Below are 22,634 nucleotides of genomic sequence, written 5' to 3' on the forward strand. Positions count from 1 at the left end.
TTATCCCCAGCAAGGGTATAAACAGCAGTGTAGATGGTGAGGCACTGCTTAGGTGAGTAGAATAAAGACACATGGGAACCATGTGGTGTACCTGGGTATGTACCATAAATGGCTCTCTACTTGCACAAGCTGCACCGCCTTCATCTAGACTGCCTCTCTACTGCCAGTCTTTTCCAGGGAGCTGCCAGAGCCTTTTACTACTGTGGGGAAAAAGCTCTAGCAGGGGGAGGCAGCAGGGAAAGGTTCCAGCAACTCCCTGCTGCCAAGACTTTCCCTATGCCTCTGCGCTGCCAGAGCCTTCCACTGACATGTGTAGCCACACACCCCTGTGTGACTGCAGTCTGCTTTTCCCCATAGTATGTAGCTACATATACCCTAAGCACTGCTGCAAGACGCATGCATTGTAGACATAGCCTAAATGTTTATATGTGTTGGATTTAAAATTGCTGTATAACAAGGTCAGAGATGGACAGACATACAGTTAGTCATCATCAAGGCCTGAAGAAAGTTATTTTTGAAGTATAAAGTACATAACGCTGGTCTACAATTTTTGAGAAGTCGTCTGCTTCAGAGATAAAATGTGCTATTTATTATGTATTTTGATGTGCTGAAGTCAAATATGACAAAACAACTGGCTACCATCTCTAAGATATTTAAGTTTTTTTACATTTTATGTCTATGTATATTGTGTAGATAGTAGAGTTTTAATCATAAATTGTAAACCTAGGTCTTTTCATGTGTTTATGGTTGCTTTACATGATAATATTTCACCTGTCCTGTTTATGTAACACTTTAAAAATCAGCAAAAGGGTTATATAAATAAAATTTATTATGAAACAAAAGGCAAAAAAAATTATGTACATAGTTTAGTCCTATTCAGTGTCTACTCGGCGCTTCTTGGCTTGTCTCTTGTATTCATTAAATGGAGCATCTCTTGTCACTGTCCAGCAATAGTCTGCAAACATTGATGGGCTCCATTTGCCCTGATAGCATTTCTCCGTTGTTGCAATGTCCTGGTGAAATCGCTTGCCGTGCTCGTCACTCACTGCTCTGCAGTTCGGTGGAAAAAAATCTAGATGAGAGTGCAAAAAATGTATCTTTAGTGACATGTTGCAACCAGGCTTTTGTATGCCTTGAGGAGGTTTTCCACCAACAACCTGTAGTTGTCTGCCTTGTTGTTTCCGAGAAAATTTATTGCCACTAACTGGAAGGCTTTCCATGCCGTCTTTTCCTTGCCACGCAGTGCATGGTCAAATGCATCATCTCAAGAAGTTCATGAATCTGAGGACCAACAAAGACGCCTTCCTTTATCTTAGCTTCACTTAACCTTGGAAATTTTCCACGGAGGTACTTGAAAGCTGCTTGTGTTTTGTCAATGGCCTTGACAAAGTTCTTCATCAGACCCAGCTTGATGTGTAAGGGTGGTAACAAAATCTTCCTTGATTCAACAAGTGGTGGATGCCGAACACTTTTCCTCCCAGGCTCCAATGACTGTCGGAGTGGCCAATCTTTCTTGATGTAGTGGGAATCTCTTGCACAACTATCCCATTCGCAGAGAAAACAGCAGTACTTTGTGTATCCAGTCTGCAGACCAAGCAAGAGAGCAACAACCTTCAAATCGCCACAAAGCTGCCACTGATGATGTTGGTCATAGTTTATGCACCTCAAAAGTTGTTTCATGTTGTCATAGGTTTCCTTCATATGGACTGCATGACCAACTGGAATTGATGGCAAAACATTGCCATTATGCAGTAAAACAGCTTTAAGACTCGTCTTCGATGAATCAATGAACAGTCTCCACTCATCTGGATCGTGAACGATGTTGAGGGCTGCCATCACACCATCGATGTTGTTGCAGGCTACAAGATCACCTTCCATGAAGAAGAATGGGACAAGATCCTTTTGACGGTCACGGAACATGGAAACCCTAACATCACCTGCCAGGAGATTCCACTGCTGTAGTCTGGAGCCCAACAGCTCTGCCTTACTCTTGGGTAGTTCCAAATCCCTGACAAGTCATTCAGTTCACCTTGTGTTATGAGGTGTGGTTCAGAGGAGGAGGATGGGAGAAAATGTGGGTCCTGTGACATTGATGGTTCAGGACCAGAAGTTTCATCCTCTTCCTCTTCCTCGTCTGACTCAAGTGAGAATGATTCTGGTGCATCAGGAACTGGCAGTCCTTCTCCGTGGGGTACTGGGTGTATAGCTGATGGAATGGATAATGCACAGTCCACTTTTTCTTCTTTGACACACCTTTCCCAACTGGAGGCACCATGCAGAAGTAACAATTGCTGGTATGATCTGATGGCTCTCTTCAAATCATTGGCACTGCAAAAGGCATAGATTTCCTTTTCCTGTTCAACCACTGGCGAAGATTTGTTGCACAAGTATTGCAGCATATGTATGGGGCCCACCTCTTGTCCTGATCTCCAATTTTGCAGCCAAAAGAAAGGTGATAGGCTTTCTTAACCATAGTGGGTATACTGCACTTTTGTGATGCAAAAGTCACTTCACCACAAACATAGCAGAAGTTATCTGCACTGTTCACGCAAGTACGAGGCATCTCTGCTCACTTCGGCTAAACAGAAATATGTCCCTTTGCAAAATCAAACACTGACAAATAAGAGAGCACAACACTGTATGATTTCTAGAGCTGGTATGGGGCAATTTGTTCAGCAGAGTGATGTAAGCTTCGTTATGATTGCATCATCCATGACTTCTAGGAATAACATAATGCAATTCATATCATGTCTGACTCAATACCAGCTTCAGATTGCGTCATTCATTGTTTTGCCTAAAAAGCAAGTATTATCCAAACCCAGTCATAGATTTATTCATAGATCCAGTCAAAGATGTATTTTAGTCATTTCTGGTTTAAATTGAGATCCCTTCCCTTTATAACTCAGTTATCCTCCGCCATTCCCAAGTCAAGGGTTGTATATACTGACCCAATAGCATATCTTGAAAACTAGAGCCAATCAACAATTTTAAGCATCATTTTCGTTCTCAGTGGCCCAGAATTAGTAAAGTTTGATTACATTTATTTCAGAAGCATTTTGGCTGTAGAGCAGTGTAATCAGAACCTGCTCTCTTTCCTTCACCTGTCTACTTTTGTCTCCATAGGAAGAAAAGGTGGTGAACTAGCATCAGCTGTCCATGCCTATACTAAAACAGGAGATCCCTATATGAGATCCCTGGTACAACACATTCTTGGCCTAGTGTCCCATCCTGTCTTGAATTTCCTTTACCGCTGGATTTATGATGGGGAGCTGGAGGACACATACCATGAAGTAAGTTATATATAACTAGTAATATTGATACCTTTTCGAGTTCTTATTTGAGTAAAAATCAATGATACATTTGAGTGAGAACTGCAGGATTGAACCCATTATGAGCATAAGAATAGTTCAGTTGCACAACATTATTTTAGAGTATGAAATGGCCTGTGTAACTTACTGTGTATGTGACTAAACTACATGTAGTAATGACCTGTCTGAATTGGATAACTGATCCATCAAGTCCAGCATGCTGCCTCTACTTGTGGCAAAAAAAACCTGTTAGAGAAAGCCCAGACCCTCTCAATCTTTCTGGAAAATGTACTCATCACATTATGGTGTACAAAAGTTGTTCCAACTCTTGTAAGCAATCCATTTTGTGCCTGAAGTATAAGGTTTGACTATTTCTCTTCCTACAAAATTTGCTTTGACTTCTGCAGTAATAGATTCCTATAAAATGCATCCTTGTTCTAGTTATTCATGTACTGTCACCTTCATAGTACCTCCTTATTCTATCATTTAACAAAATTAATAATCAGAGTATTCAACTTTTATATAAGGCTTTTTATTCGTAGATCTCATTGGCACTTCACTGTTAACTGTACCTGTTTACACTTACCTCAATCATCCTCACGCTTGCTTTTCTCCTTGCCAGGCTACAACTCGGTTTATATAATCTTATTTTGAGTTTCAATGAGATTTAGGAGCCTAAACTCCATTTTTAAAAGAATTAGGCACTGAGTTACTTAAACTCTTCTGAGATTGTTAACCGTGGACTAAATAACCTCTTCAATTTCTATGATTCTATATTGGAGTCAAAAATTAAATGAGCGTAGAGAATGAATTAGTGTCATCCAGAGTTGGTCTCTAGGGTCAACGTAGGGAAGCCTTATCTATTATGTGGATAAATAGAGAACTTCAGTCTTTAGGGCTGACACCTTTCAAAAGTATTAAAAGTAACTTGTCCCCTCTCCTCTGCCATATATCAAGTAAAAAATTAAACTCATAAGTGATTGACACTGTCACTTATTAGTTGTCAACTTTTTGCAAGTAGCTTCTTTAAATTTACATGTGCACTTAGATTGATAATGCCTCTTAAATACTGAAAATAAACAATTGCTTACTGTGGTGTGTTGGACTTACAGCTTACATTTTGTCTGAAGGCCATATGTCTTGCTAGCAGTGGCATTTTGAAAAAATTCTCCTCCCCAGTAAGGTCCACTTGCTTGATAAGTGGAAGATGGGATCCTTCACAATCCATATTAATGAATCTAATATTTGAAAATTTGTTCCTTTAATAAGAAAATTATCATTTTTTAATATCTGTTTTTAGTTGGGAGGCCTTGGCATTTGTCTAGCAGTAAAATTGTATGATGAGTTCTTATTTTTTCTGTGGTTCTTTGTGTGTGATATAATAATGAAAATCAAAGACCTTGAGTGGAAAATGAATCAATAAAATAAAAGTATATTGCAGTTATAGTCTGACCTTGTCTCTCTCTTCTCCCCCCCCCCCCCGCCCCCCCTCTTCAAGCTCTGTATTTTCATGGGATTAATTATAATCTAAAATGCATTTCTGTCTTTGTGTTTGCTACTGGATGTTTTCTAGATACAGTAATTGCATTTTACTTTGCCCTTAGAGGAAGCATTGTTTTCATAACTTCCAGAAGTGACTGAATTGTCTAAGGTTTTTCTTTTTTTAAATTACATTTCTCGTTCATATTGGTCAAGATCTAGTTCCATGCCACTTAAAGATGGGTCTATATGTTGCCTATAAAATATTAGCCCTTATGGTTAAAGGAATAACCAATAAATGAAAAGCATTACTTTATACCTAATCTCTTGGTTGAGTAAATTTTTAAATTTCTAATTCTTGGGGTAGTGTGTTGTCTCAGTGCAATATAACACTATAAGCATCTTACAGACTGCTCCTAGCCTCATTATGTGAAATATTCAGGCATTCTTGAAAAATAAAATAATCTGAGTGTTTTGGTTTATATACATAGTAAAATAGACTATCATTTCTTAATAGTTTCTATAGTTGGTCTTTGTAAATCCATGCTAAATACCACTGTATATTTACATATGTCTAGTTTGTCAGTTGTAATTCTGTCACAAAAAAGTTAAGATAATAAAAAATCAGATTATTAATTTTTAAATTACTAAGATGTTCTGATAAGGTATTTAAGTATAGATACAGCTGGTGATCTGAATATTCATATAGTCAGACTCAAATTGGGGGGAGAAATATTGGAGGCTTTCTCTGAAGCTCCACCCACACAAGATGTCACTAACAGCATATCCACTGCTGGGCTTCTCAGACCTTGGCTCCCACTCACTGGCGTTCATTTACATTTGTGGGCAAAGCTGGATTAAGGCCTAGGCAGAATAGGTATCTGCCTAAAACCCCTGGCTCAGTCATGTCACAGCAGCAAAATCTATTTCATTTAAAAATATCTTCGTAAACATTCATGGCTACAAAGAAAAGCTTGAAAATATGACTTATATTGTAACTGATGCAATGATGTCTGCTAAAACCCTCCAGAAGAGGAGTGGGGAGGAGGAGCAGCAACTACTAGCGATAGGGACAAAGCTATCTGGCTTCTCTAGGGGAGGCCACTTTGGTTATGTGGGGATAGGGCTTGGATATTGTTCTGGCCTCAGAGTGATTGACTTCCCCCTTGATGAGTTTCTCATTCCCTTGGCCTCTGCTCCTCACATCTAGCCTTCTAGCTCTACAGGTCAGGTTTATTCAGAGGAAGAAACTGATGGTACTCTTCAAAGTGCCATACCCTAGTGGCACCAAGTTGAGTTGCTACTGAGTAGATTGTGAAGGACTTCATGATATGACTGTCAGTCTTCTTTCTTATATGTTTTGATCAGCACTGAGAATAATTTTGACGTTTAAATTTTCCTCCGTGGGCACGCCATTGAGATGAATGTGTCAGGTCACATTTCCCAGAACTATTTTTGGCTTTCTGCAGGCTCGCACAGGCATCTTTGCATCAATTACACTTGGTTGAGAACAAGATGGAAACCTCAGCATTCTAGATCACCAACCCAACAGAAGCCCACCCAATTTGAATACAGAATGTGGCACTTACTATTTAAAGTGTAGTCCAAAATGTGGTAAGCCAGGAATTCTCAAACTCTTTGGTAGTGTAGACCACATCTTAATGGAGACAGTGTCTTGTGATCACATTGCTTGCCTAATTGCAATTTAGCATGCCTGCTTACCTGAAAAAGTAACATTAGGAAATTATATTATAAGTTCCTATCTGTTTTTAATGAAATTTAGCAGTTGGCTATAAGTAGGAGAACCAGTACTATGTGGCCAGTCAGCTCTCCATGAATCACAGTTTGGAAACTTCTGTTAGGCACTTTACAAACTCCTATGTAGACACATTCAGGTTTCATGAGAATGTGGTGTATTCCTGTTACATCATCTTTCCTGGATTCTGTCAATCTACTAATCAACCAACAAAGTTTAATGAAGAACAAGAACCGACAAAGCAGCAGCTAACTTACCAAATACTATGATCTTCATGAAAGTGCCCCAGCTGGCTCAGCAGCAGATCCTGTTTTGTTTTTTTTGTTTTTGTTTTTTAATTAATGTAGCTATTGCTGTGTTGTCAGTCTGTCACAGGGTCCGAGCAGGCTCTCCCACTTTTGTGCCTGCACCCTGTGTTTAGGCTGGTATAATAAAGAGCCTTCCACGCCTTCTTTTGCTGGATCACCCAAGTGTCTTTACTTACAGTGCTTGTGCAGTTCCCAGATCCCCCAACAGTTAGTGCCCCACAGACCCTCCCCAGGGTCTCCTGGCCCTTCAGGCTTCCTTGTTGGTAAGGAGACAGAGATACTGCCCTCCTGTCTCCTCCCAGGCTAGCTTCCCCACTGAGGTTTGCCCAGGGCTTTTATAGCCCTCTCCTGCTCCAGACCAGCTGTCACTACTTAGCTCAGCATATTCCTCTGAGCCAGCCCTCGTTAGGGCTTGCAGCTGGGCTCCCTGCTGAGTACCTGCATCTCTACACCTGGCCTCCTGGCCAGAGAGCAGGCTGCAGCCAGCATTTTGGCAGGGCTTTAAAAGGGGGTTTTACCCCTGCCCTGCCACACAGCCCCTTCAGAATCTGAGTAAATAAGAAAATACATAAAACAGTACGTTATGTGTTAATTAAGGTTAGTCTGTAAATAACATACTTAACACCAATTCCAAAGAACAAGAAATTGTAAGTTAAGGCATCTGATTGTGCATGCCCTCTACACACCTCACTACTGACAATGCATCACAACCTTAACTCTGCCCTTGTGGGGATGAAAGTGTTAGAGCTCCTTCTTCAGACTGCACCATTACAAACAGACCAGTTTTCCCTCACATCACTATCATATCTGTATATCTCTCACTCATATTTGAGGTAGAGGGTATTGGAAGGTGCAGGAGGGGCTTGGAAGAGTCTGCAATCTGGGCTATTGCTCTTTGTTATATTATTGCGGGTAGCTGCCTGATCCTGACTTTCTTCCCAGTTAAACCCTTTTATGATAGATCTGTGAGTCCTTGTTTAAAGAACTTAATTGGGACGAGACAGCCCAGAAAGGGAGCTACCTCCTTCCAAACTCCTGACTTCTCATGGGCCTCATCCTTTGCAACTAGGGACTGGTTAGGCAGAATGGCCCACATGAAAGAGATCATATCTGAGTCAGATCCAGTATATGCCCTCCCAGATGGAGGCTCCTCCAGATCAAGCCAGGGTCTTTGCCATTGAAGACTTCAGATCTCTGTGAACAGACTATTCAAGTCAAAAGGCCTTTTCACTGAAGAAGACTCTGGGCAAAGAGAGCATCTGGCAACATGCTGGCTTTTAACCACCTGTCAGAGAGTCTGAGAGACCAGAGATGTGGTCCTTTTTGTGCATATCACAGGCTCTTCCCATAGGGGGCATAGCTTCCTCGAAAGATCCTTCTGACAAGAAGCTCAGGAGAAATAATGAGCTAGTCTTGGTGGATTCAGCTACAGCTCTTTTTGTGCGCCAAAATGCTGCTGTCCAGCAAAAACAGTGGTGCCAAAACACTGCCCACACAGCATAAAAGTACCAAAATGCTTATACAAAAATACAGTTTGATTTCTATGTAGTATGTGCATGCACTATTCAAGGAAACAACAAAATAAAAGAAATCCACTCCCCAAAAAATCCCGAAGGCAATGATCATAGAATCATAGAATATCAGAGTTGGAAGGGACCTCAAGAGGTCATCTAGTCCAACCCCCTGCTCAAAGCAGGACCAATTCCCAGCTAAATCATCCCAGCCAGGGCTTTGTCAAGCCGGGCCTTAAAAACCTCCAAAGAAGGAGACTCCACCACCTCCCTAGGTAACGCATTCCAGTGTTTCACCACCCTCCTAGTGAAATAGTTTTTCCTGATATCCAACCTGGACCTCCCCCACTGCAACTTGAGACCATTGCTCCTTGTTCTGTCATCTGCCACCACTGAGAACAGCCGAGCTCCATCCTCTTTGGAACCCCCCTTCAGGTAGTTGAAGGCTGCTATCAAATCCCCCCTCATTCTTCTCTTCTGGAGACTAAACAATCCCAGTTCCCTCAGCCTCTCCTCATAAGTCATGTGCTCCAGACCCCTAATCATTTTTGTTGCCCTCCTCTGGACTCTTTCCAGTTTTTCCACATCCTTCTTGTAGTGTGGGGCCCAAAACTGGACACAGTATTCCAGATGAGGCCTCACCAATGTCGAATAAAGGGGAACGATCACGTCCCTCGATCTGCTGGCAATGCCCCTACTTATACAGCCCAAAATGCCGTTAGCCTTCTTGGCAACAAGAGCACACTGTTGACTCATATCCAGCTTCTCGTCCACTGTGACCCCTAGGTCCTTTTCTGCAGAACTGCTACCTAGCCATTCGGTCCCTAGTCTGTAGCAGTGCATGGGATTCTTCCGCCCTAAGTGCAGGATCTGCACTTGTCCTTGTTGAACCTCATCAGGTTTTTTTCGGCCCAATCTTCTAATTTGTCTAGGTCCCTCTGTATCCGATCCCTACCCTCTAGTGTATCTACCATGCCTCCTAGTTTAGTGTCATCTGCAAACTTGCTGAGAGTGCAGTCCACACCATCCTCCAGATCATTAATAAAGATATTAAACAAAACCGGCCCCAGGACCGCCCCTTGGGGCACTCCGCTTGAAACCGGCTGCCAACTAGACATAGAGCCATTGATCACTACCCGTTGAGCCTGACGATCTAGCCAGCTTTCTATCCACCTTACAGTCCATTCATCCAGCCCATACTTCTTTAACTTGGCGGCAAGAATACTGTGGGAGACCGTATCAAAAGCTTTGCTAAAGTCAAGGAATAACACATCCACTGCTTTCCCCTCATCCACAGAGCCAGTTATCTCATCATAGAAGGTAATTAGGTTAGTCAGGCACGACTTCCCCTTGGTGAATCCATGCTGACTGTTCCTGATCACTTTCCTCTCCTCTAAATGTTTCATAATTGATTCCTTGAGGACCTGCTCCATGATTTTTCCAGGGACTGAGGTGAGGCTGACTGGCCTGTAGTTCCCCGGATCCTCCTTCTTCCCTTTTTTAAAGATGGGCACTACATTAGCCTTTTTCCAGTCATCTGGGACCTCCCCCGATCGCCATGAGTTTTCAAAAATAATGGCTAATGGCTCTGCAATCTCACCCGCCAACTCCTTTAGCACCCTCGGATGCAGCGCATCCGGCCCCCATGGACTTGTGCACGTCCAGTTTTTCTAAATAGTCCCGAACCACTTCTTTCTCCACAGAGGGCTGGTCACCTTCTCCCCATGCTGTACTGCCCAGTGCAGCAGTCTGGGAGCTGACCTTGTTCGTGAAGACAGAGGCAAAAAAATCATTGAGTATATTAGCTTTTTCCACATCCTCGGTCACTAGGTTGCCTCCCTCATTCAGTAAGGGGCCCACACTTTCCTTGATTTTCTTCTTGTTGCTAACATACCTGAAGAAACCCTTCTTGTTACTCTTAACATCTCTTGCTAACTGCAACTCCAAGTGTGATTTGGCCTTTCTGATTTCACTCCTGCACGCCTGAGCAATATTTTTATACTCCTCCCTGGTCAATTGTCCAATCTTCCACTTCTTGTAAGCTTCTTTTTTGCGTTTAAGATCAGCAAGGATTTCATTGTTTAGCCAAGCTGGTCGCCTGCCATATTTACTATTCTTTCTACACATCGGGATGGTTTGTTCCTGCAACCTCAATAAGGATTCTTTAAAATACAGCCAGCTGTCCTGGACCTCTTTGCCCTTCATGTTATTCTCCCAGGGGATCCTGCCCATCTGTTCCCTGAGGGAGTCAAAGTCTGCTTTTCTGAAGTCCAGGGTCCGTATTCTGCTGCTCTCCTTTCTTCCCTGTGTAAGGATCCTGAACTCGACCATCTCATGGTCACTGCCTCCCAGGTTCCCATCCACTTTTGCTTCCCCTACTAATTCTTCTCTGTTTGTGAGTAGCAGGTCAAGAAAAGCTTTGCCCCTAGTTGGTTCCTCCAGCACTTGCACCAGGAAATTGTCCCCTACACTATCCAAAAATTTCCTGGATTGCCTGTGCACCGCTGTATTGCTCTCCCAGCAGATATCAGGGTGATTAAAGTCTCCCATGAGAACCAGGGCCTGCGATCTAGGTGATAACACCTGCTTGACATGGGACTATAAATAAACATGTATATGTAATATGTCTCCACTTAGAAATGAAATACAAAAGTGGGTGTATGTGTGTGAAACATAATGCCAGGTTAATTCCTTTTATATCTAATGCTTCTGTCAACCTGCAGTTTTTTGTAGCTTCAGATCCTACAGTTAAAGCAGACCGGTTGTGGCATGACAAGTACACTTTAAGAAAATCAATGATCCCTTCATTCATTACAATGGATCAATCAAAAAAGGTATGGGAAAAAGGATTGTTTGATGTTACATTGACCCTTTGATGTTACATTGACCCTTTGCTGCTGTTTATGGCTGGAATAACATTAAGAACATGTGGCATATATTTAGCCGAATGTTCTGAACCTGCCATGTTGTCTGAAAAAGGTGTTTGGATAACCTGGATTGTTACTTTGAGATGGAAGAAGAAACTTTGTTTTGTGTAATTGAATTACCGGTACTTTGAAGAAAGAGGATGTTTAAAAAGAAGTAGTGCTTGATATATATTACTACATCAGGGGATTCATCTGTTTTTCAGGGGTTGGGAGTGGGGAGGCAACAATTAACTTACAGGCATTTCATTTTTATTGTTTATATAAAAATGTCTAAAAAATTATTCTCTTGTGTTTAGGTCCTTCTAATAGGAAAATCCATAAACTTCTTACATCAGGTTTGTCATGACCAAACTCCGTCTACAAAGATGATAGCTGTGGCAAAGTCTGCAGAATCACCAAAAGATGGTATGATATCAAAACTGATAACCTAATTGTACCTTTGAACTTCAGACCTGTTGCAATTAATGATTTTTGGCAAAGTAAAGTTTAACTGGATTTTTTTTTTGCTTACAGAAAACTTTTCCTAATAATGTTTTTAATGTGCAAAATGCATTTATACGTAGGAAAGTGTAGTTAAGAACATAAGAACCACCATACTGGGTCAAACCAATGATCCATCTAGCCCAGTATCCTGTCTGTGGACAGGGGCCAATACCAGGTGCTTCAGAGGGAATAAACAGAACAGAGCAATCATCTAGTGATCCATCCCCTGTTGTCCACTCCCAGCTTCTGGCAAACAGAGGCGAGGGACACTCAGAGCATGGTGTTGCATCACTCACCATCGTGACTAATAGCCACTGATAGACCTATACTCCATGAACTTATCTAGTTCTTTTTTGAACCCTGTTATAGTCTTGGCCTTTACAACATCCCCTGCCAACAAGTCATTGTGTGAAGAAGTACTTTCTTTTGTTTTAAACCTGCTGCTTATTAATTTCATTGGGTGAGCCCTAGTTCTTTTGTTATGGGAAGGAGTAAATAACATTTCCTTACTCACTTTCTCCACACCAGTCAAGATTTTATAGACCTCTGTCATATCTGGAAGCTGTTCCATACCCATAATCATTTTTGTTGCACTTCTCTGTACCTTTTCCAGTTCTAATATATCTTTTTTGAGATGGGGCGACCAGATTGGCACGCAATATTCAAAATGTGGACATATCATGGGTTTATATAGAAACATTGATATTTTCTGTCTTCTTATCTATCCCTTTCCTAATGGTTCCTAACATTGTTAGGTTTTTTGACTGCTGCCACATATTGAGCGGATGTTTTCAGAGAACTATCCACAACGACTCCAAAATGTCTTTCTTGAGTGGAAACAGTTAATTTTGGCCCTATCATTTTGTGTGTATAGTTGGGATTATGTTTTTTAATGTGCAGTACTTTGCATTTATCAACATTCAGAAATGTTCCTTTCAAAAAATTAAAGTATGGTGTTTCTGTGGTTGTTAAATAGACTCCCAATACAATGTGCATTATGAATATCATATTAATAAAATGAATTTTTGTGGACATATGAATCCTATGCACTTCTTCTGTCCCCTCCTAAATCTTTTTCATATAGTCCAGATTCTGTGGGTGTAAAAGCTTTCTCCTCTGAAGTTCCTGACATCTGGTAAAATCTCTTTTCTGCCATACTTGTTCTCAAATTTCATCCAATTTGCCTTTCTTCTCTTGGCTACTTCTGAACTGAATATAAAAAATAAATCAACTTTGGATTATTCTGCAGGAGACTCTTTTCCCTGCAGTTTCACTCCGCAGTTCCCTCACTGTAAGAGCTCGACCTCCTCCTCCCGCTTCCTGTTGCTTTTTATATTTGAATAATCTGATTCCCCTCTGGTGGGACTCATCTTGTAATCTGAGCTAGTTTAGCCCCAGATTCTCCAGCCCATGGGCAAGGTACCTCTTTACATGGGGGAATTAATTTTTCTGAGTATGTATAGTGCAGTTAAATGAACAAAGGAAACAAACTTGAAAAAAAGTCTCTAATCTTTCAATTGTAGCAATTTTAGATGTTACAAATAACACTAGTTAAAATGTTTTCAGATAGCATTGGGGGTTTTTTGTTTTTGTTTTTTAAATTGACTCCGCTCTAGTCCTACTCTATTATGATCTTGGCAAGATTGGGGACTATAACCTAAATACACCGTTTGTTGGTTTGTTTTGTTACTGTAGTGACAATTATGCTAGATGTTGTACAAACATAGAACAAAGACAGTCACTGCCCCTAAAGTTTACAATTTAAGTATAAATGGTATGGTAAAATAACCATTTCTATATTAATTTGTATAATTTTATCTTGCCCATCCACACACGAAAAGAAAATTGTCAGCTGTGAAACTGCATTTCTAACTCATCCTTCCCTGACTGTGCATATGTTCTTATTTGCTTAATCTGCCAGTGTTGTGACATTTCCCTTTATATAATTAATCATAATAGGGCAAATTAAAGAGAGTTCCAGTCTTAACTCTGGATTCCTTTGCTTTTGTCATTTTAAATCAGATCCTTAAGTTTACCTGAATGTATGCTTTGTGTTAATTAGCTTTGGATTTTTTTACATTCGCATGAAAAACAAGTTTTATGGAAATGTATGAGAGAATGTGACAGCTGTTAGTGTACTAAAAATATGTATTCAGACAGTTTAAAAATATACACAACTTACCGATGCACAACAATGTTAAAAATTGTTATAGTCTTAGGTGAATTACATATGTAGATGGATTCTAAAAATTGATGTGTACTTTAGGTGTATGTATAGGTGTAAATCTTTATTTAAGAAGACTTAAACTTATGAAGTGTTTTCCTGGTAAATCATAAATGGTACATTTGGAAATATTGGGTTAACTTTCTCAATACATTGCAACCTAGATGCATGTGTGAAGGCAAATATTGAAGTAATGTGATGATTTTGCACAGATTTTTGTATGTCATTTCCCATTTAGATAGATCAATATATGTTGGTACACAATCAGTACTGTTTTACCATTGTAATTTTCGCAGAAAAATTGCATGGCTAGAATTCATTACGCCTAAGCAAATTTTAAAAGAGTAAAAACTGACACATTTTGATATTAGTTTGACAAACACAGTCTATATTCACCAATTTTTTTAGATGTTTGGCTTAAAGGGAAGCCAACTGGTTAAGTTTTTAGCAAATTATTTTATTCAAACATAAAATTGCTGTCTTTAAACTAACACTGATTCTGACAGTGAGTGGGTGTAACCCAGGTAGCTTAAATGCAGTGAAAATATACTTATTTGTAGAATACTGTCATTATAATGACTAGAAATAAGTTTATTTACAATAGAGATTTTAAAAAACAATAGCGGTAACTGAAGACAAATTGTCAGACATAAGCTATATTATTAGTTCCCTTTTTAATGTATAAATCCTCCACTAGAATCACATAGTTCCTAATGTGTTCTTGAATTTATTAATCTTACTTTGTAAAAGAGCTTTCCTGCATCCTCTATCTAATTACTTCCAGATGACACCAGATGTGATTGGAAAGAGAGCTTGTCAGTCTCATTTACTTTTGATATTTTTGATGAACAATTATAGAATGACTTTATTGTAGTAATATAAATTGTAAGCTTTCTTGATGGTATACTTAGACTTTTGTATGTTTACTTACTATATAACATGAAAGTGAAGCTTGCTGTCTAGAGCATAAAGTTATAATTCTCTGTTTGGTCATTACTTTGACCTGCTTACTATCAGTGCTGATTAAAAAACACAACAAAACAAAAAACATCCAAACATAACTTTGTTTCATGGAGGTAGAGAACTATATCACTGTAGGGTTTCAAATTCCAGTATGTTTAAACTTCAAGGTTTGCAAATGCCATTGTTTGTTTTTGGCTTCGAGAATCTACTACTTTGAAGACCAACCAGTTTGTCATAATACTACTTAATTACTTAAGTAGTACCTGTTTCCTAATGGAATGGAGAAGAGAGAGTGAGGTGATGACTGACTTGTGTGTGACAAAGTTGGGGTTAAAAGTGTTGAGTTCCTGGCTCCCACTCCTATGTTCAGTCCAGGAAATTACATTATATCTTGTGATGCAATGGCAGTGCAGTGAGTGAAATATGCTCAGTGCCATCCTAGAGTTGCAATTTCTAAACAGGTGACAATAATTATGGGATGTTTAAACTTGTATCTGTGGAAAGAGGTATTTATGGAAAGTGTAGAGAAGGTTATTCAGGTTTCCTGTCTCATAATGCTAGAATGAGAGCTCAGTGTATGAAATTGAGAAAGGAATCAAATGTAAAACTGATAAAAGGAAGCTATTCTTGTACAATGCACATATGTATTTGTTCAGTGTTCACATCGCACTCCCTATTAGTACCTGGCCCAGGCCAGAGAAGCTAATGATCCAATCAGCGGACCAAATTCAGTGATGAACGCTGGTCACATGTCACCTGAGGCACGTTGTGCATACGCTAAGAAGAAATCCTTTTACAATAACCCTCACTTAGCTGTCTTACACCCAGAACAGAAATGGCACTCTCTACAGCTGTTAATCAAAGAGGAGTATTATGCAAGGTCTGAGCTTAGGTCATGTGATTAGAAGTTCTAGCTCCTTTCTGGCTGATTTGTCAGCTATTTTGTCTTGCCTTCCACTTGGGCTCAAAACACCCTGTAGAAGGAAGTGTCTTCTCAGGTACTGAGCTTTAGAACGCATGACTTTGGGGTGGACCTTGCATAACATTGTTTTTCTCTCTTCCTCTCCCTTCCTTGAAGGTTTTTCTTCCTACTTTTCAACATGAACTTATGGCAAAGGTAACAACTGAGGCATGCAGTAGTTCAAATGGGGGACAACATTAAGTGGTCCAACACAGACAACTCTTGTAAGCCTTAATTCACCTTTTGAAGAGAATGGTGGACTGGCAGGAGGCCGGTCACGCCTGATAAAAGAGACCATTAGAATTGAGCAGGCATCTCTAGTGACATGTCACCTCCAACCCATTTGCCATAATACAGTTGTACCTATTGATAGTCCCAACCTCCTCTAGTTATTTTATACCTACCTGTACTGGTCAGTTTTGGGCATCCTAGGAATATAGGTATTGCCATGTCAGATAACTAGACAAGATGGAAAAGTTTTCTTTATCCAACAGTAGCTATAATTTGGTGCTTCAGAGGAAGTTGTGAGAACCCTATAATGCACAGGCAGTTAGTGGTGAGCTTGTGCCCTAATGCATGATGGTTTAACACTTACAAATTCTTGTAGTAGCTAGGGTTACTGCAGATACCATTGTTATGGCAAGAGCTGGCACCATCACCTGTAATTAAAGTTGTCTGCCACTTTCCCTTATCAGAACCTGTTTTCAGTTGCTTTTAACTTTCCCAAACTGTTTTGGCATAAACACTTTATGGAAATTTTCAGCCAAACCAGTTCACCAATTTCCAAGAACAAAGCTAGGGAAAAGCAACTTTTTCTGAGAGAAACTAGTGCCCCTATGATATGGAACAGGGTTTTGAATTTAACATGGGATAGCTTTTTGTCTTAGGGATGTGCCTTTTGCTTATTCCTGTGAAAATCCTCCAAAATTTGGCCAATTTTTAAGCTTTGAAAAATCCGTTTTCACACGCGCAGTAGAATTTAACAGCTAAAATCTCTGAAGACTCTTCTTACTGACTATGCTCCATTACCTCACAGCTTCTAATGCTGACCAGATCCCCACAGCTTCTAATGCTGACACTATCCCCACAGAGCGACTGAGAATGTTCCAGCCTAGGGCCACAGGGATGAATCCAGACTTTCCCTATAACTGTAGCTGAGCTCCTAGCTGCACTGGAACAAGGTGGGTCATGGCATCAAAAATGAGAGCTAGGAACCTATCTCTCTCCTGTGCTTTCACACAGCCTGGAGAAATAATCTGCCTGACTCAAATGCAGAGAAGTTTAGAGCCAGACCAGGTGGAGGAGGGAAAGGAGTAGATTGATGAGGACCCTGATGAAACTGGGGCCTGGGTGAGGGTGGGAGTTGTGGGGGCATGGGGATTGGTAACTAGGAAGGAAGACTGGGACTGATTGAACAAAGAGGCAGAAGCTGGGACCACTGGTGGGGTGATGGGGATTTACAGAGGTGGGGGGGAAGAGAGACAGATCAGACAAAGAGCCAGGTTGTGGGGGTGAACTGCAACTGACTGAACAAAGGGACTGGGTCAAGGAGACGGGATGAGGGGAGGGACTGAAATTGGGTGACAAATTGGAGTGGCGGGGACAAAAAGGGGGGAACTGTGACTGGTTGCTTGGTCAAGGAGAAGAGGACTGGGTTAAGGGGACTGGTACTGGGGAAGAAACAGTATCGGGACAGGTTGTGGGGACCAGGGCAGAAGGGGTCAAGCTTGTGAAGGAACTGACAGAACGGTCTGTGACTGCTAGAGAATACTTCCTCCAGAGTCTGGAATGGAGCCCAAGGTTTCTGAGTCTTCCCATTTCTCTGCTGGCAGGTGTTTGTCTAACCTGTTCTTAAAAACATCTGGTGACAGAGATTTCACAATCTCCCTAGGTAATTAGTTCAGGTGCTTAACTGTCCTTACAGTTAGGGAGTTTTTCCTAATGTCTAAACTAAACATCCCTGGCTGCAATTGAAGCTCATTACTAATTGTCCTATCCTCAGTGGTTAAGGAGAACAATTTATCACCTTCCTCTTTATAACAACCTCTTATGTATGTGAAGACTGGTATGTCCCCTCTCAGTTTTCTCTTCTCCGGGCTAAACAAACCTGTTTTTTCCCCCCAAGCTTTCCTTATAGATCATGTTTTCTAGACCTTTACTCATTTTTGTTGCTCCCCTCTGCTCCAATTTATCCACATCTTTCCTGAAGTGTGGTGCCCAGAACTGGACATTGTACTCCAGATGAAGCCAGTGCTTAATTTGTAAGGAAAGAGTACCAGAGTTCACGCAATGTTTTTACATCCATAACTGATGTGACAAGCCCAGAGGTGTCAGGGCTATGAACTGCCAAACCTAGAGGTGTCGGGGCTCAGTCCTGGAAAGCCCTGGCACAAATTAAGCATTGGATGAGGCCTTATCAGTGCTGAGTAGAGTGGAAGAATTACTTCTTTATTTTGCTTACAATACTTCCGTAAAACATCCCAGAATGATTGCTTTTTTTGCAACAGTGTTACACTGCTGACTCATTTAGTTTGTGATCCACTATGACACCCAGGTCCTTTTCTGCAGAACTCCTTCCTAGGCAGTCATTTCCCAATTTGTATTTGTGCAATTGATTATTCCTTCCTAAGTATAGTAATTTGCATTTGGCCTTATTAAATTTGATCTTGTGTAATTCAGATCATTTCTCCAGTTTGTCATAATCATTTTGAATTCTAATCCTGTCCTCCAAAGGGCTTGCAACCCCTTGCAGCTTGGTATTGTTCACAAACTTTATAAGTGTACTCTCTCTGCCATCATTCAAATCATTTATGAAAATGTTGAATAGAACCGGATCCGAGACAGATCCCTGTGGGATTCCACTTGATATGCCCTTCCAGCTCAGTTATGAATCATTGATAACTAGACTCAGAGTATGGTTTTCCAGCCAGTTGTGCACCCACCTTATAGTAGATTAATCTAGGCTGTATTTCTCTAGTTTGTGTATGAGAAGGTCACGTGAGACAGTATCAAAACCCCTTACTATAGTAGAGATATATCACTTCTACTGCTTCCCCTGTCCACAAGGCTTGTTACCCTGTCAGAGAAGGATATTAGGTTGGTTTGACATGATTTGTTCTTAACAAATCGATATTGACTGTTACTACTTACCTTACTATTTTCTAGGTGCTTACAGATAGATTGTTTGATTATTTGCGCCATTATCTTTCTGGGTACCAAAATTAAGCTGACTTGTCTAGAATTCCCTGGGTTGTCCTTATTCCCTTTTTTATAGATAAGTACTATGTTTGCCCTTTTCCCAGTCCTCTAGGTTCTCTCCTGCCTCTGAGTTCTCCCAGATAATCTCTAATAGCTCAGAGATCTCATCAGTCAATTCTTAAGTGTTCTAGGATGCTCATCGGGCCCTGCTGACTTAGGCATCTAACTTGTCCAAGTAATTCTTCTTCAAGTGCTTGCTCTTATCCATTCAAGCACTGCCGCTGGAAAGGTTTTCCCTCAGCATTATCCATTGGCTCTGGTGCCCCTTGGAGTTGCACTCTCATAGTGCTTATATAAAGGACCCTGCCGCCCACTCAGTTCCTTCTTACCGTCCAAGGTGGTCACTGGAACTACGACTCGTTCTTGCTGCTGCAAGTACTCCTCAGTGGACTTTGCTCTCTCTTATTGTATAGAGTTGATTTAAATTTAGTAGTTAAGTTTCAGTTGTTAGTTAGTTAGTTAGGAACCCTGCTAAGTGGGGTTAATTCTCCCTCCCTCCGGCACTGGGACATACCTTGGTCTCCGTGTTTCAAGTCTTGTGAATCATGCCACAAGCTTATGCCTGTGAATGACCCCCATTCCAGCCATCTTAAGTGTCTCTGGGAGAAGCTGACATGCAGGAGCAGTGCAAGATTTGTAGGGATTTTAAACCCCTCACCAAGAAGTATAGAAATGCTAGACTCTGCTCTGTCTTCACAGAGGCAGCACTCTGACTTCCATCAGAGCCAGGCCACTCGGACTTGGCACTGAATACATTGGCCTTAGTAAGGAGCACTCTGGCTACACCTAGTGCCATTCTCTATCTCCAGCCCCAAGGTGAGACGTTCCGACCGCACCTAAGGAACCTCGGCACTATCGGTCAACCCTGGTGCCAAAGAAGGATGTGCAGGCAAGAGAGCCTAGGCACCATTCACCATTGCGTGTAGGAAGAAGCAAAGGAAGACCAACGGAGGCCGATCACCAACACTGAGGTCAGTGGGACAAAGGGATGCTGCCAGGGTGCGACCTGCATCAGGCCACCCTATGGCACTGATAACCCATGCCACGCTGTTGATTCCGGTTCCAGAACAGGAGCCGTTGAGTCTGGCACTGATAGACTTGCCACCATGAGAGAGGCTCTAGAGCCCTATGACTCTGCTGGTAATGTCAATGCTGGAGGTGTTTGTAACGATGAGGGACTTGTTCGCGCTACCGGTACCGATGTCCTCTGCCATACAGGAGCTGTCAGTAGTGGAACTGACTGGAAAGACTTCTGCAGGCTTGAGGCCTCAAATAGTTTCAAAGGGTAAACCAGTCATGATAGCACCACCCTAGTCTTCTCCCTTCTGGCACTGCTCACCGGCACCAGTCGGCACCGCTCCACCCTGGTCTTGGGAGGGATCCTCGGAGACTAACTCAGAGGCAGAGTCTTACGTCTCATGGAGAAGCCGGCACTGCCATTCCAGCAGACGCTGTCCTGCTATGGACCAGAGCCAAGGGGTCCCACCTCTGGTGTGGCCACTGGGACAGTGGCAGTTCCCCATGCAGTGGCCTTTCTGGAATCCCTGGGCATTTCCAGCACAGGCGGGTTCCCATTTCAAGAGGTCATATTCAGTGGCTTCGGAGTCCAGACTGCTTCCACCACCAGAACATGATCCAGGCTCTGGTACCATGTACAAAGAGAGAGTATCGCAGGGCTCGGCCAGTGCTGAGGGCGAAGAGCAGAGCCCGGTGCTGGTTCAGGCGTCTTCCTCCTCTTCCCCAGATGAGGCGGTCACGGGAACTGATATTGTGCCCCTGCAAGAGGATTACAAGGTGCATCCAAAGCACCTAAGGAGTGTAGCTCAGAACCTGGGTATCCAGGTGGAGGAAATTAGAAAGTCAAACCATTCCCTTGTGAACATCTTGGTGGCAATGGGCCCTGCAAGGGTGGTGTTGCCCCCGAATGATGCTATCACAGACCCCATCAGAGCAACTGCAAAAACAACAAAGAAAATACTTTGTCCTGGTGAAGAGGTTCGAGTTCCTGTATACACACCTACCACCAGGCTCTTTGGTGGTGGCGGCAGACAACGAGCGGGAAAGGCAAGGCCAACAGGGACCGACATCTAACGCCAAAGATGCAAAAAAGTTAGACCTTTTTGGGAGGAAGGTCTATTTGACGGGGGGTTCCAGCTCAGGATCACCAATCAGCAGGCACTCCTGAGCGGGTACAATTTCAACTCCTGAGACTTTATGCAAAAATTTAAGGAGTTGCTACCTCAGGAGTCAAGACGAGAGTTTGTGGCACTCGTTGAGGAAGGCTAGTCCATGGCAAAGGTGTCACAACTGGCTGCCCTGGATGTGCCGGAGTCTGCAGCACGATCCATGGCTTTAGCTGTAGCTATGTGGAGAAGCTTGTGGCTTCAATCCTCAATCTTGCCATACAAGGTCCAACAAACTTTGTGGGACCTCCCCTTTGAGGGTATGTCATTCTTTTCTGAGAAGACAGACTCCAGACTTCACAGTTTAAAGGACTTAAGGGCCACACGTAAGTCCTTGGGCCTTCATACCCTGGCCCCCGTGAGGAAGCACTACAGGACACAGCTGACTGCTCGCTTTCCTCCTCCCCCCCACTTGACAGGATTATAGTGGGAGGAGGAGCAGGGGGCTACAGAAGGAGACCTCTGCCACAGTCTGCGCCTGCACCCCCCAGACCCTCGGCGGGGTCAAAACAGGCTTTTTGATGGGACTTTCGAGGACAATGTGCCAAGACAGTTAATGGATCCAAATTCCCCCATTTTTGTGGACCTGTTATCCCACTTCTATTGGGTGTTGGGCCGATGGATGCTATGCATGATAGCGCTGGGATACACTCTCCAGTTTTGTTGTTCCCCTTCTTCCCACCCTCTATCTCTGTCCCTCTTCAGGGATCCTTCCCAAGAGCAGCTTCTAGCCCAAGAGGTGCAGTCACTCATAAGGGAGGGAGCAGTAGAAAAAGTTCTGCCAGAGCTAAAGGGCCCAGGGTTCTACTCCTGGTATTTTCTAATCCCGAAAGTCAACAGTGGTCTCAGACTGATTCTGGACCTGCAAAACCTCAACAAATTCATGAAGAAGCTGAAGTTCTGCATGGTCTCCTTGGCCTCCATCATACCCTCCTTGGATCCAAGGGACTGGTACGCCGTTCTCGACTTAAAGGATGCTTATTTCCACATTGCGATCTTTCAGGGACACACAAGGTTCCTCAGATTTGTTGTGAACTGTGTTCACTACTGATTTATGGTGCTCCCGTTTGGTCTCTCGGCGGCCTCTCGGTATTTGGTCGTCACAGCCTTCCTGAGGAGCCAAAGGTTCAGGTTTATCTGTACCTCGACAATTGGCTGGTCAGAGGTCGGTCCAGACTTCAAGTAGAGGCAGATGTGAGACTAATACAGTTGACCTTCCAGGATGTAGGTCTGCTCATAAATGCGCAGAAATCCACCTTCTCCCCAGTCCAAA

At 42.3% G+C, this 22,634-nt stretch overlaps 1 protein-coding gene across 1 annotated transcript in view; it reads left to right on the forward strand.

Moving 5' to 3' along the window:
* TUBGCP3 (tubulin gamma complex associated protein 3) overlaps nt 1-22,634 on the forward strand; it is a 122,613-nt gene that overhangs the window by 60,644 nt on the left and 39,335 nt on the right. The window contains exons 11-13 of the mRNA XM_034758143.1: nt 3,124-3,290; nt 11,086-11,196; nt 11,586-11,694. Of these exons, the coding sequence (XP_034614034.1) occupies nt 3,124-3,290; nt 11,086-11,196; nt 11,586-11,694 (387 nt within the window). The remainder of the gene's footprint in view (nt 1-3,123; nt 3,291-11,085; nt 11,197-11,585; nt 11,695-22,634) is intronic.

This window comes from Trachemys scripta, chromosome 1 (genome assembly GCF_013100865.1).
Source record: "Trachemys scripta elegans isolate TJP31775 chromosome 1, CAS_Tse_1.0, whole genome shotgun sequence".
In the NCBI taxonomy this organism is placed as follows: Eukaryota; Metazoa; Chordata; order Testudines; family Emydidae; genus Trachemys; species Trachemys scripta.